A 14,684-nucleotide genomic window follows, 5' to 3' on the forward strand; every position below is an offset into this window, starting at 1 on the left:
AGCTAGTAGCCTCTTGAATATGTTGCGACCATGATAATCAGGTTTGCTAAAATGGTAGTTATACAAGTACGTAGGACAATGTAGGACTCAAGGATCTTGGTGGAGCTCTCGAAAATAATTAATTTAAAATTGCGTGCAGAACACATGCCTACATCAGGATTATACTCCATATTCTTCAGGAAACTCTTGGGATCGTATTCTTCAGTAAAGAGTTATGGGATCACATTCTACAGGAATCCAAAAATCAATTCTGAATTAAGCGATCCCGGGATTGTATTCTTCAGCAAGCCCAATTTCAGATTTACTGATCTTCAAGATACTATTTCAAGGCAATGAAAAAGAAATATTGGATGGGTGAAATATGTGCTACTTGTATACTGTATCTATGGTGAACTGAATCATGGGGGCAGAGAATTGGCAAAACCATAATAACCTGTAATCTCACATCTGGTGTTGTGAAGTAATACCGGCAGCAAGAAAATCTGGCTAATAACCGAATCAGGTGTAGTTAATGATTCCTATATACCCATGGATAATTGATAAAACACGATCATGGGATTTTTAATTGCCCCTCTGATAAGTGTATATTTCTTTGATTCATAAATTGATATAAATTGATATACATAAAAGGTACACAGTATACATGTAGTTGCAATCACTGATAGACTTAATTACAGTAAGTCTGGTAGAAGGTATCTTTCAGTGATATGACCAATCGTGCTATCTATTTGCCTCTTTCGCTGTCCTTCCAAATTTCTCCCTCCACATGAATTCATCAAGATATTCCGGGAGATGGTCATCACATCATCCTCTTCAACTTGGCTTTTGCTCTTGACTGGTAGCTGTCTATATGCTGGGCCAGTATGAGTCCAATCAACAAAGTGAAGAGACTATGGTTAACTGATGAATGGGTATAGCCTGCTGCAGATATACGAGAACAAGCTGCTCACTAATCTGAATGTACCATTGTCCCTGGATGCATGTGTTGTTGTATGATAGGAAGAAGAGTAATTGCATTTCTTTGAGCCAGTAATTGCATGTATCCTGTTTATTTATTTATTGTTACTGCGCAGACGACAATTGCAAATGCGCCCAGGGGGCGATCAACACCAGAAATCACACATACACATAAAATATACAGCAAACAATTAGATAGACAATAAGTAATTAGTAAATGTATCTATGTTTTCTGATTCTATGACAGATACTGGCAAACTATTCCAATCTTTGATTGTTCTTGGAAAAAAAAGAATGCTGGTAATAACTGGACTGCGTAGCTACTGGGTTGAATAAAGTGGTGAGTGTGGTAGTGTCTGGTGGATCATTGAGTTGGCAAGAAATATGGTGGAATGGGTAATCCTGGTAAGTTGTTGATCCCTTTATAAAATGTTTGTAGTCAACCAATCCTGTTGCTGAACGTGACGAGCTGAAATATCCTGGGCAGTTTGGGGAGATCTTCTAATCCCTACTACTTTGTTAATTAAATACTGTACCTTAGTCTCGTGTCCAGACCCCACCCACTGCGTTGAGTCATAGAGGGGTGTATTATCTATGGTTGAGTTGAGTAGGTGGGTGGGTGGGTGGGGTCTGGGTACTAGACTAACTATCTATGATTCACTGAGCGGCCCGCCGCTTACTTTTAAATAATGCACCCTACTATTTGGATTTTGTTTATTGCGAGGTTTATTGTGCCATCTAATGTTAATGATCGAGCTACGCCCGTATTTTATTGCGTCTGATTGCAGTGCTTCGAGGAGTACCTGATTTTTGCTATTAATATATACATGCTCTGGGTACCAGTTTTACTAGCATTATTAGTTGTACTCGGATCGCTATATGCGACCTACTATCTGGTTAGGGTGGTTTCACCTCCCAAGATTATCACCTCGAACAAGAAAATGAGACGGTTTCTGGAAGAACATTGTCCGGTGTTGTATCAGTCGTATTGGCCAACCTTTTGGGCTTTTCAGGCACACATACAGACCATATCCAGAGTGTTCCTGCAGTCTTGGCCGTCGATCACTATGAAAAGGTAAATGTTCTAGCCAATTAAGTATATGGTGCTAGGGTTCGGTCCATTCTTCCCTCTTTTTCCCTCGCTTTTTCCCCAGGGGAAAAGGGGCATGGCTTATGCAAGACTGGACATTCAACAATATATTGTTGTATATTGTAGCTAAGGCTGGGGGGTTTGCATAAAGCTATATGAGAAACCCCTTTCATGGGGAGAGTTTTGTGTAGCACCACAGAAAACCATTTGTCTATGATTGTTGCAGCACCCCCACCCCACCCACAACCTGGGGTACAACTTCAGTTGATGACTTCCCTACCTGGGGTAGGTGGAGCATATCACCGATTGATTTTTCACTAGCATTTTATTGGTCCACTACTGTATGTAATTGTAACCAAGAGTTTATAATGTGGGAGGAAACTTGTATCTAAATCATTATATGGGTGTATAGTCTTGGATCTCAGACCTTATTTATTCCAGATAGCGGACCATATTTACATGCCATGCCATTATGATGTATGTAACCGAGTCCATAGGACACAATGCTTATGGGCTCCTCAATGTTGGTTAAAACTTTTGTGTTTTGTGTTGTGCATATCAAATGTTCCATGATAAATGTTAGCACGTCTTCATAGGGAGAGAATAATATTGTCAGATGGTGGACACATCTGTTTGGATTGGTGTAATGAGATGGACACTGTTGAAGACTCAGAAAGCTGTAGACCAACTGTCATTATACTGCCTGGATTATCTGGTCAGGGTTAATATTATGATAGAAGTGTTGTAACAAATCCTCCTTGTATATACAGGCAGCAGTGGTGAGAACTACATCAGCCACTTCTTAAAAGACATGTCAGAATGTAATTACAGGTAATTTGAAGATGAATGTGTTTGTCTAATATTGAGAATGAAACCCGAGAGTATTTTCAAAAGCACTTGGCAGGTTTTAATTAGTGGTAAATGTATATATAGAAACTGCTGCTTAGCAGCATCCATAAAAGGCTTATATCATGTGTTCTTTTGTTCTGATAACATATATAGTGCTTTTAGAAAGTGTTAACTGTCTCACTTGTGTAGTCAGCTCTGTAAAGTGTTGATGTGAACTAATTAATACCTTTAGAATGTGATGCCACCATGCCTCAGTCACAACTTCAAGATTATTTTGTCACCAGTAATATTTCTGTGTTGCCATATGACAGAAAATTTCATGAAAGAAAAGAAATTTGTCTAACATACCCCTAAAAGTACATGTTTAGATCTATGATTTCTTGGTTCTTGTCAATATTTAGTTTGTCAATACTGATGAAGTGTGGATTCAGTTTGTCAAATTTTAAAGCGGTTTCCTGTTGTACGGTAGGAGAATTACCATATAGCGGAAAATTTTGGCGAATTTGGCAAGTATGCATGGAATCGCCACCTGCCATTTTTCTGAACACTGAAAGTGTAGTAGACACTGTTCATCACTTTTATTCAGTGAGTGAATATTGTTACAGCAGTGAGTGGTTAGTCTTCCGCAAGTATCCCATATGGTTTTAGACTGATAGCTCAGGCAGATGGGCAATCCAGCTGCCCATACACAAGCCTCGCCACACATGTTCCAGTCAAGGTTGCAGTCTTGACATAGATACTATAGTATCTATGGTCTTGATTACTGACTTAGCAAGCTACCAGTAGTGCATGTTGTTTTTGCTATAGCTAGCTATTTACATAAGAAGAGCGCGTCGATTTGAATGAGAGGTATTTGAACTATAGTACTTCGTCTGTATACATCGCAAAGCTGTGTCACCAACGCTGTCAGATTAAAATTATGTGAGCGAAGTAATGTGATGCATTCGCCAAAATATTATTCACCAATTTCTGTCAATGATCAATTCACTAAAATTCCTCCTGCCAAAACTTTCTGTTATATAGTAGTCCAGGCTGATGTATGCTGTATATGCATACATTTTTGTGATGTGTGTTTAAGTGAGTGGGTGGGTGGGTGAGTGAATGAATGCAGGCGTAGTGCATGTGTGTGCGTATATGGCAGGCAATTCACCAAAATTCGGTACATATTCATTATGGGCAATTCTAAGGGAATTAGGGGTACCCTTATGAAAAAAATGTTTTGTATTAAATATCGGAGAAAAGGCAGTAGAGACAACATTATTAGTTTTTGTATTTTTTATCATGCAGTACATAGGGCTGGGTTGTAAATAATCATGAATGTGTATTAGTCAATTAAAAATGGTGGCACACACTGTTGTGGAAGAACTCAACCTGGAGAATAAGCCTACACTTCTGAGACAGTTCATTGTAGAGTTGTGACACTTAACCAGTTAACCGATTAATTGACCAGTTATTTTTATAAATTCAGTTATCAGTTATTTTTTTTAAGATGCATGTAGCTTAAAAATTAAGTCCTACACAAAAAATAGAGATAATTTCATTAAGTTCAGTTAACCGGATAACCGGCAGTTACGATTTGCTCAGTAACCGTTTATGATACTTTGTCCAGTTTCACAGCTCTAGTTCATTGTGGGAATGGTTAAAAAGCTTACCTGATAGAAACTGTTGAATTTCTAAGGATACTATTATTCATTATACTGTTTATATTATAGGTGGCCTCCCTTGTTTCCCTACTTTTTTCTATAATCCCTAATCAAACTTAAGATTTTGGTTGTTTACTTTTTTGTAACATTATAATGACTGGTGAACCTGCATCCAAAGAAAGGATGGCACCAGAGGTAATGTTTTCGACTGAATGTGCACCACAACTATCAATTACTGACAGACAAAACTGAAGCTTCGCTTTCAGCTATGTTCAGCATGTTACAAACGGAGAAGCACTTCTGCAATCAATCCAGTCACCATGGAAAATACGGATGATTCCTGTATACAAATGTAGGTAAGCTATTGCACTACTGTGAATTGACACCTTGGGCTGTCAGTAAAAAGAAATTGGACACAAAGGAGGACAAAGGTAAGTCTATGATGCATGCATTGTACATACTGCAGTGTGCCTGTTGGGCTGAAGTGAAGTTGAACAGATCAAGCCTGTAGCCTTAGCCATTATCAAGTTACGCTTGCCTGAAGGCATCAGGCAAGCAGTTAGCCAGTCAGTAGAAAATTCTATTGAATATGCATTTTAAAAATTTTGTAGCAATCTATTGGAAGCATTTAGGGTTGTGTTGAAGGCACTTTTGGGCTTAGTTATACCTAACCAATACTGCCAAGGTGCCAGGATGGTAATGTGAAGCTGGTTTTTGGGTGATATTTTTGGCCAGAAAATCCCAAATCTCCATGATCCATAATATACAGTACTAACATGCTGTATGATATATTATGACTAGTGAATTAACCTGCAGAAACAAAGGATGACGCCAGGCCACATATTCTAAAGTTTCATGTACGTATGAACGAGCCCAAACTATCAATTACTGAAAAGCAAAGTGGCTCATTTCACTTTATTTTCAGCTTCATTTCGTCCACTACAAACGAAGAACAGTACGAAAAGCACTTTCACAATCAATGCAGTTGATACTAAAATTATCCATTTAGTAAACACAAGGAGCTATATGCTATCTGAAAATCAACATCTGCAGTAGAGGAGAAAGAAGCGGGACAAAAAGGACAAAGTTAAGTCCATGATGGATCCACTGTAGTTGCTGTAGTGGCACATCTTGGACCTAGGTGGCAGCAAGCAGTAAAGAAATCAAACCCGTAATGTTGAGTTATGCTTGGCTGAAGGCATCAGGTAAGTTAGTTAGTTTGTTAGTTAGTAGGTACAAAATTTCATAAAACTTGTTGAAAGCTTTTAGGGTTGCTATTTGGGCTTGACTATGCCTATCCAACACAGCCAAGCAGTTGTGAAGAAAAAATGAAGCTACTGGTTTCTGGGTGATACTTTTGGGCAGAAAAAAGTACAAACTTTTATGATCCCTAATATACAGTACTATTGTACTGTTAGGGCTGAGCAATTGTGAAATTTCACAATTGTAGGATGCACCGGATTATGATTATGATAACTATCACAATGTTACAACTTTACATGTATCAATAACATCATATAGCTATGCACAACTTTGTATGAATTAGGTGTAGGCGACCTCCCTTGTTTCCCTACTTTTTTTCTACGATACTTTTCTTTATATGTTACAACAAATAGATACAAGGAAAATTAGGAATTTAAGAATCACATCAGTAAAGAATAATAAGATAAGAGAGGTTGGCTACACATGCAGACATACTAGTGGACATTTAATTCCTGCTTCAGTCTATAGCTGTGATTGTAGACGGAAGTAGGAATTAAACATCTACTAGTATATCTGCAGATGTAGGCTTGTTTCATAACTTTTTTATTTCTATGACCCATTTCAAACTTAAACAAAAATCTGGGGGGTTATACCCCAGTTCCAATCCCCTGAAATTCACTTTTTATTGTTACATTTATATGGTATCTCTGGAATTTTATCAAAATAAATAGTTTGTACATGTATATTTTCAGGTCAGTAGTATTCAACTATCGTGGGTGTGGCAATACAGGCCTGTCCACTCCAGTGTTGTATTGTGCTGGTAACGTGGATGATCTGCATGAAGCAATAGATCACATCAAGCAACGTTTTCCCAAGTCACCATTGATAGCTGCTGGAACTTCCCTTGGAGGGTAGGTACATACTATTTATTATTTTTTTAAATCATATATGTACTTATACTCATTGATTTGTGGCTATATTTTATTGCAACACTCTGCTCAATTTTTGTGTTACATTCCAGCCAAGGAAACTCTAATATTGGTGTTAGTTGCATGTGTTTGTTTTCAACTCGGTAGTCATTATAATAATCATGACATGCCATAAGTTTATAACATCGATTCATCATAAATTATGTTTACCGGTACTCTGGAAGATGTAACAGTGCTCGCATTTTCTAATGCAATATGTCAGACTTGAGAATAAATTTATAGTACATTCTACACAGACACTCTATTAGAACAATTGAAAGCTGCCCCAGTCAGAAAGGGGAGGAGGGCTTCTTGGCTGGCTAGGGAGATGAAAATAGAATAACTGAAACATTTCTAGCAGTGGGATAAAAACTGTGACTGTGAAAATATTGTTCAAATACCCTAATAGAGCAGCAATCATATCAAAAAAGGCTAATGAAAATTGTAACATTTGGAAAATTTTACAAAACACCAAATTTTAACCTTAATTCTTATGAAATATGCATTAAAACAGTGTAAAAACTACTTCATGTCCTTTTTGTAACTTTAGCTTGGTCCCACTGATCAGTTTAAAATATTTGAACAGCCATTGTTTCTTGCCCAATAGAAAATACATGTATTTGCATTATATACAAATAAGGCAAAAGTACACCCGTTAGAATCCATAATTTGCCCGACAAACCATACATAAAAACAAAGCCCTTGAATTTCTCTATACAATGCCATCCGAACATTTGTTGTAACACTTTCATAGTGGCAGTTGTTAACAGTTGACTCCACCACAATGCGCACTCCATACAATTTTCTATAGGAGAAATTCGTTACCTCAGTACGCAAACCTCAAAAGTACAGTGGGTTGACCTTACCCAAATTCACTAAACTTGGTCTCATTCAATGAGTTGAATCGTACAGATTAAGAATCCACCCAAACAAATGACTTAACTGGCCATTTTACAAAGATACATCACAAAACATGAAAAAACAAGGTTTTTTCACAATACAATTTCGTACCTGGCTGTGTAAATTCGCCGTACAAGGCTCTTTCCTCTCTTTTACATTATTCGCTATACAAAATCTTGCATATCACTCAATGTGCAATTTATCAATGATTCTGGTAAATGCAATCCCATCTCCGTAAACTGAAGTATGCGGAAGTTATGATACGTTGTTTGAAAGACAGTGTTATTTTCCGTAACTTTTAATTAAAAAATTAAATGTACAGTAAATACATCAAAGTTTTTGATATTTTCATAAAAGTGCTTTCCTAAATATAGAAACTGGGATAGAACTACTTGTGTTATTTGTACATATGCCTATGGACTCTTGTAGTGTCTATAAATGCTTTAGCTATGATCAGAGATGTAACATTGAAATCTTAGCCAAAATTCTATTGGCTGCAGATAACTAAATTTTAAAAACTGTATTAAAGTGCTATTGGCTAGACATACATATACGTTCATGTTATGTACTTCAAATTATATCAATTCTGATGCCATGAAAGCTATAATGGCTACACCTTCTGAGACTGTACTCCTCAGATCTCCTGCTGACGAAGATTCTATACTCTGGCCCTAGCATCAACAACTTCCTCCACCACCAAGGCCCCCAGTTAGTTTGGTAGTGATACCCAATTTCTCTTAGCAAAACTTGAAGAGTGGGTATAGGATCAGAACAACACTAGTATTCCAATTTTTGGAAAACAGTTGATGCATGCACATGAATAGATTGGGAGATACATGATTTAAAAGATTTCAATCCACTACAGTGCCATGAATGCAGCCAACCATGCATGGTGTTTAAACTTCAATCCATAATAACTACTGGTGTGACCATGATTTTGAACAACTTTTTTCTTGACTATGTCTAGAACACAGGTACATCATGACCATTGGTGTTGGTGGTGGGCATGGATTCAGTATATCAACAGAAAATGTGACCAGCTGAGCAAAACCTGGTTGTTTCCGCACATTCCTCAAATTCTTTTTCTGTTATCTATAGCAAGCCAAAGCTTCAGCCGTTTATGATGAATAGTCTTGGAGTTATAGCGATAGACAATTGGACAGCAGTAAATTTGATTTGTACAGCAACAATATGGCAAATAATTACAGCTACTTATTTAATTGATCACAACTCACGATTGAAACAAGCTGTGAAGATGAGACTTGGCTCAGACTGTTCAATATGAACTGGCAAATCAAAGGCCATTCCAACCAAGAAATGACATCAGTAAACCCGCATTGTAAATAAGTGCTCGTATTTCCTTTTTGTTGTACAAACACGAAACAAATATTTTCTTACTCTCCATTAACCAGCAAATCCTATGGTTTATAACTTTTATTGATTGAGGGTGAACCAAAGTGATTATAATGTGCATAATTTTTTTAATGTAGCACACATACTTTTACCCCAATATACTTTCAAAAGCAAATTTTGCAAAAATGATCGGTTTTTACTCGGCTGGTCACAAATGATATCAGGATGATATCGGCAGAAAAATGACTGAGCAGGTCGTATGGAGTCTCCAACCTGCTGCCAAGGGGTTAGACCTGACCCATTCAAATATACATCTTGGCACAGGTTCCATGTCTCTAGCCTCATGTTACAGATGGACAGTGGCATTCCAGGGTGCCAGAGCATCCCAGTGGCTGACACATCTCTATAGTAATCCTCTCTTGAAAATGCAGCTTGAACAACTAGTGGCATGGCTGTGATACAAATGTGTAGTGTATTGGTGTGGCTATCCATTCATGTTTTAAAAAGTCAAGGAGAAATCAGAAAAGTTGATCTTACATGTCTAGTACATTTGAATGTGTATTGCTAATGTTCATTTTTTATGTCCCAGTATGTTATTGCATGTTTTTGTACAGGATTCAGATAATATGTTACCTTAATGAGTGTTACAAGTTAAAAAAGGATCCACAATTGATAGCAGCATTTACTATTTCTGTGCCATGGAATCTTCACATTGCAACAAGCAGAATTCATCAACCAATAAGTCGATATACAATCAATGCATTTCTTACCAATAAAATAAGACAGATTTTGAAAAGGTAATTAATGTTTTTTTTTTAAATTGTATGGTTCAGGTTTTTTTATTTGCTAGAAATCAAGATATATTTTCGGACCGAAAAAATCTTTCTTTTGATTATGATACAGTAATGAAGGTTTGTATTCTATTGGTGGTGTGATTGTATGTTGACTGACTCTTTTTAGTGCTACTGCTTTGAAGACCTCGAGCGGCATTTAAGTTGCCCCATGTTTGGATTTAAAAATTCTGTTGCATTAAGAGATCATGGCTCACCTCATAGTAGAGTGGATGGGATTACAATTCCATTGCTTTGTCTTAATTCTGAAGATGATCCGTTTTGTCCAACAGTTGGTATGGATAATAATGTTTAAAGACGCTAATCTGTTTGAACATGTCTGTTTTCTTTCTGAATTCATAACTAGTGTATCTTTGTCTTACTCGTACTAAAATGTAAATCACATCATTTGTAAAACCAACACTAGTATGTACAAGTTGAGCTGAGCTCTGAGAAAGCAGCTAAAAAAGAAAAGTGACAAGCTTTAGCCTACCAGATGATAAATGGTGACAGTTATGTAGTCTGGCTCCAGGAAAGGATCATAACAGATTATGCACTTTACCACACGAAATGTATAGTGAAAATTTTGAATGAGACAAGAGCTAGAGTAATTCCATGATTCCATCCATGAGTTATTAAATGTATTTTAAGGCTCAGCTCATAGTTGTATTTATTCGACATGTGTGAAAGTGAAAATAAAAATTAAAAGATCATACAATTATCTGAGCCCAATATCCAGTGTTCTTCTCAGGAAATAATCAATCTAATTGCCAGACACCTCAATGTGAGACAAGGAATCTGGTTCTATTCGATCCCATATAAAAATAAAACATATGTATGCAACGGAAGTGGATGCATCCTGTAAAGCACTACACAATAAATACTTTGTCTAAGTCCTTGAAATGGTAATCCTTAGGCTACAGCACATGTTGCTGTCAGACCTTCACATGTTGCTGTCAGACCTTCAGTGCTGGTCACTGTAAAGCTCTAATAACAATAACAATAATCATCCATGATGTCAGCACTGATTATAAAGGAGGGGATTCTACTTGTTTATGCTTTAGCTTTTCTGAGCACATATTATTAAATCCTTCTTCGATTCCACCAGGCTTGTGTGAGGTTTATGTGCAAGTGCATCACCTAGTATACACCTTTATACAGATTCTCTAATACCATATAGGGGAAACTTTGGTAGAGGTAAACTTTGGTGAATAGCAAGTTAAATTGAATTCAGCGAAAAAATTGAAACTCAATCTTGCTAATCTTGGATGCTACAAGTAATCAGTTGGTGGGTTAAACTTGGCAAATTTGTAGCAAATTGCCAAATTCGCCAAATCTATATGTCAAAATATTGGAAAACTTGTATACATACTAGGTAACTTTTGATGCTGCTTTATCTGTTTAACCGATATTTATAGTTTATAAATCACAATGCATTTCTTCTCGCTTCTCTGCCACTGTTTAGTTCAATATTATTAACGTATCATTAATTAATAGAGTGGACCCTCTGTTATCCGAATCCCAATGTATCTCAAGCAATGGTAAAAGTGTTCAGATAAGTGAATTGTTTAGATAATTGAAGCCCATACATCTATCTGTTGAAATAGAAGATACACCTGTATTCAAAAATAACCTGTATTCAAAATACCCTAACAGAACAGTCATTTTTAATTCTAAGGTACAGATAAACAAGGGTCGGATAACTGAGGGTCTACTGTAGCATGAATCTGCAGCTTTTAAACATATATATGTGTGTGTGTTTCCATTCTAGCTATTCCAGAAGATGACATCCTAAACAATGAGAACATTACACTAGCTATTACTAGTAAAGGAGGTCATGTTGCCTTCATGCAGGGTGCATTACCATTTGGCAAGAACCTAATGGACCATACTTTAATGCAGTTCACCAAGGCAATGTTCCATCATCAACATGAACTTCAACAATCTTCATCGTAGATTCAGAATACATTTATATATTGTATATTATATTTTTCTACTGTTCTCTACAATGGACAATGTTAGTCTGGTGCTGTTTGCTCCTTCACAAAAAAATTAAGGGGCTGGTGAAACACAATGCTTCTAGAGAGCAATCATCTGCCATAACTAGTTGTTATAATGTACACTGTCTCTTTGAAATGATACGGGATTGTGTTTCCAAGGAAATTTGTGTGTAAACGTCATTGTATAATGCATTAATTGGCTGGTACAAAAGTTCAGTGCTAGAAATGATGTGATTTGTATCTACCAGACCCTTAAAGTGGCGGGCTAGGTAAATGTATTGATAGTATTATACACAGTGAAACTTGTTCATATAAGAATTATAGAAGGCTATAAGGATGGCCATGCACTTTGTTCAAATGAATGACCATCATATAATTAAGACAGCATCTACTGTATTGAAGATCAAGATTATCAGAATCATGTGCCTGTGTGTAAGTTTGAAAGTTCTGTTCTATAGTAAGCTGGTGTTACATTTCCACAACACACGTCGAGTTGATATTTTGTGATCTTCAATCGACATTACAGGTGTATGTATACCATATTAAGAAAGACAGTTGGAGTTGTATACTATAAGTTCAGATCTCTTTGTGGGACAGGCTGGCCAAAAGTTTTAGTTTTGTCACTGCCATTGAAAGTGGGAACTATAAATATTTAACTATATATCTCGATCGTGTACTTGTTACACCTAGTTCACTTTCACAGAGTAGCTCAGTGGATTTTACTTGTAAACCACTGAAAGATTGCTCTAAAATAATATATCTATACCTCTCTACCTGATTTCAGCTGATTCCGTTAACTGGTATAGGTGTGGCAAGTACTACTCTTTTTTATTAACAAAACTTGATATAGAATTATATATAAACTCAATAAACTATAGATAAGCATTCATTAAATGTTTATTTCTAATCTGAATGTGAGGTCAGCTAAAATTTTTTCTTATAGATTTACGGTACGTGTGACTTAACAATTTACATTCATTTTGATAAACTGAAAATAAAACACACCTGGAACTGATGTTGGTGTGACCATCACACTCTGTTCTGATGTTCTAGTTACTTGTGTTAATAGCAGCGCTAGCTAGTGTATACCTTCCTCTACAACGTTGCTGTTTCAACTGATATGATTCTTTGCACATTGTACAACCTAATAATTCTGTTGGGCAATTCTTTTGAAACTTCAGAGTATGATCAATATCAAATTTGAAAAATGACTGATAGAGTGATTCATCTTCATCAATTTTCTTGATAAGTGCTGCCAATTGTTTGGGTTCATACTTCTTAGCATCTATAAATGAGTTAGCCCCTGGTACCTGATCATATATGTAACTGTCACCATAATATATAGGAATGGCTTGAGCCAAGTAAGCATGCCAAATCTTTTCTGAAATATACTCACGAAGGCTAGGGGAATTTTCAAACGTCAATACAAACTTGTATCCTTTGCTTTTAATAATGTCCAATTTTATTGAAATAAATGAATCCGATCCTATATTTCTTGAACTTTTCATATCAGTATTATGCAAGCATTTGCCATATGAGTCAACATCAATATATTCCATTAGTTGTGTCATATAATCTTGTCTCCATTTGATACAGTGACTAACAAACATGGCAACTCCATTTCTGCCAACTGGTGGCTCCTGTCTTAGTATATCAATCAGAGGCTGTTTAATATCAGGCCAGCAAATATATGGGTAAGGAATTGCATTAGCTAATGTGTAACTAACTCTGATGTCACCCAGTGGTAACACTTTATTGCACTCCTTATGTTCTGGCCCACGATTGTATCTAAGCATTATTTGTCCAGGATATGCTGGCTGAGTTACATCAGTACCACATTCACGAATAAGTAACACATCAGCAGTTTCATAATCATACTCGTTACTGGTTAGCTCACAGACTGCACCATTAGGTAAAGTACAGTTTTTAGCCTCTTCTCCATGGGCTATGAACTGCCATCCCACAGTATCTGGTCTTGTTAGCTGGTAGTATATTGAAATTTTGGCCTGATCCTTACACAGAGGACTGTCTATGCCCACTGATGGTGTGGAACGGATTTGTCCCAAGAATCCTTGCCGTGCACTAATCGTATTCTGTTCTTTACTCCAAAAATGAGGGATTCCATATAGTAGTAGTGCTATTATCAACAAGAATACACACAGCTTCAATCGATAATTTACAATATATACACACGTAGTTTCCCACATAGCCACAAACTGACAAAGGCGCAGGCCTCGAACAACAGAACCGGAATCAGGATTGGAATGGAAAGGAACGGAACGGAATGACCAATTTTTTGTGCTCGCTTCTTGTAGCTACTTTGCCAGCGACATGTCGGTAATCCTCATATTGCGAGGCGTATATTGTACTTTACATGAGTCAGGACCGAGGTGTGACACGCTGCTTGAGGAGCAATCAGCTATAGTATTAGCTAAGCAGTCAATACCGAAAATTTTGCAAAAGATCGAAATACTCTAATAGAGCAGTCATTCACGTAAATCATACGAAAATAATTATCATGATTTTTTTTTTCCACGAGAATTAGTACTGATTTATGGTTGGACTGATTCTCCTCTTGTGTCTATATAGAGTAAATTATCTATTCTCGGACACCATGTATACTCGGACACTCGTTCTCGTAAACTGCTGGACAGAATCCTACGAAAATTGGTGTGGAGATACCTTGCATATAGCCTAACTATATAGCTACCTCAAAGTTTGAGCCAAAACGCTTGTTTGATTGTTGTGCTAGACCACATCAAAGTCGTTGCTCGAAATAATATATTCTCGGACAAAATTCAAGTATTGTCGGACACCGGTCAGTAATCCTACATCAAATACTTTAAAGACTTACCACCAAACCATCTGTTAGGGCTATTCATTAGCTATCA

General features: G+C 36.8%; 2 protein-coding genes across 2 annotated transcripts; one reads left to right on the forward strand and one right to left on the reverse strand.

Annotated features, from left to right (window-relative positions):
- Window positions 1-1,623: 1,623 nt before the first annotated feature.
- LOC136249867 (phospholipase ABHD3-like) lies at window positions 1,624-11,802 on the forward strand. Its single transcript, XM_066041993.1, has 8 exons — window positions 1,624-2,032; window positions 2,644-2,762; window positions 2,818-2,878; window positions 6,495-6,653; window positions 9,578-9,760; window positions 9,814-9,874; window positions 9,924-10,089; window positions 11,565-11,802. Exons 1-8 carry the CDS (start codon window positions 1,785-1,787, stop codon window positions 11,747-11,749), a joined length of 1,182 nt encoding a protein of 393 aa, XP_065898065.1. The 5' UTR covers window positions 1,624-1,784; the 3' UTR covers window positions 11,750-11,802.
- An 809-nt stretch (window positions 11,803-12,611) lies between these two features.
- On the reverse strand, window positions 12,612-14,035 carry LOC136251798 (glycoprotein 3-alpha-L-fucosyltransferase A-like). The gene has a single exon (XM_066044203.1). It carries the CDS (start codon window positions 13,998-14,000, stop codon window positions 12,843-12,845), a length of 1,158 nt encoding a protein of 385 aa, XP_065900275.1. The 5' UTR covers window positions 14,001-14,035; the 3' UTR covers window positions 12,612-12,842.
- Between the last annotated feature and the right edge of the window lie 649 nt (window positions 14,036-14,684).

This window comes from Dysidea avara, chromosome 3 (genome assembly GCF_963678975.1).
Source record: "Dysidea avara chromosome 3, odDysAvar1.4, whole genome shotgun sequence".
In the NCBI taxonomy this organism is placed as follows: domain Eukaryota; kingdom Metazoa; phylum Porifera; class Demospongiae; order Dictyoceratida; family Dysideidae; genus Dysidea; species Dysidea avara.

Bases quoted from the DNA above. Each gene is read 5' to 3' on its own strand.
- LOC136249867 (XM_066041993.1), top strand. From the start codon at position 1,785: ATGCTCTGGGTACCAGTTTTACTAGCATTATTAGTTGTACTCGGATCG. The intron at 2,033-2,643 runs GTAAATGTTCTA...ACGTCTTCATAG, and splicing joins CCGTCGATCACTATGAAAAG to GGAGAGAATAATATTGTCAG. The intron at 2,879-6,494 runs GTAATTTGAAGA...GTATATTTTCAG, and splicing joins ATGTCAGAATGTAATTACAG to GTCAGTAGTATTCAACTATC.
- LOC136251798 (XM_066044203.1), bottom strand. From the start codon at position 14,000: ATGTGGGAAACTACGTGTGTATATATTGTAAATTATCGATTGAAGCTG.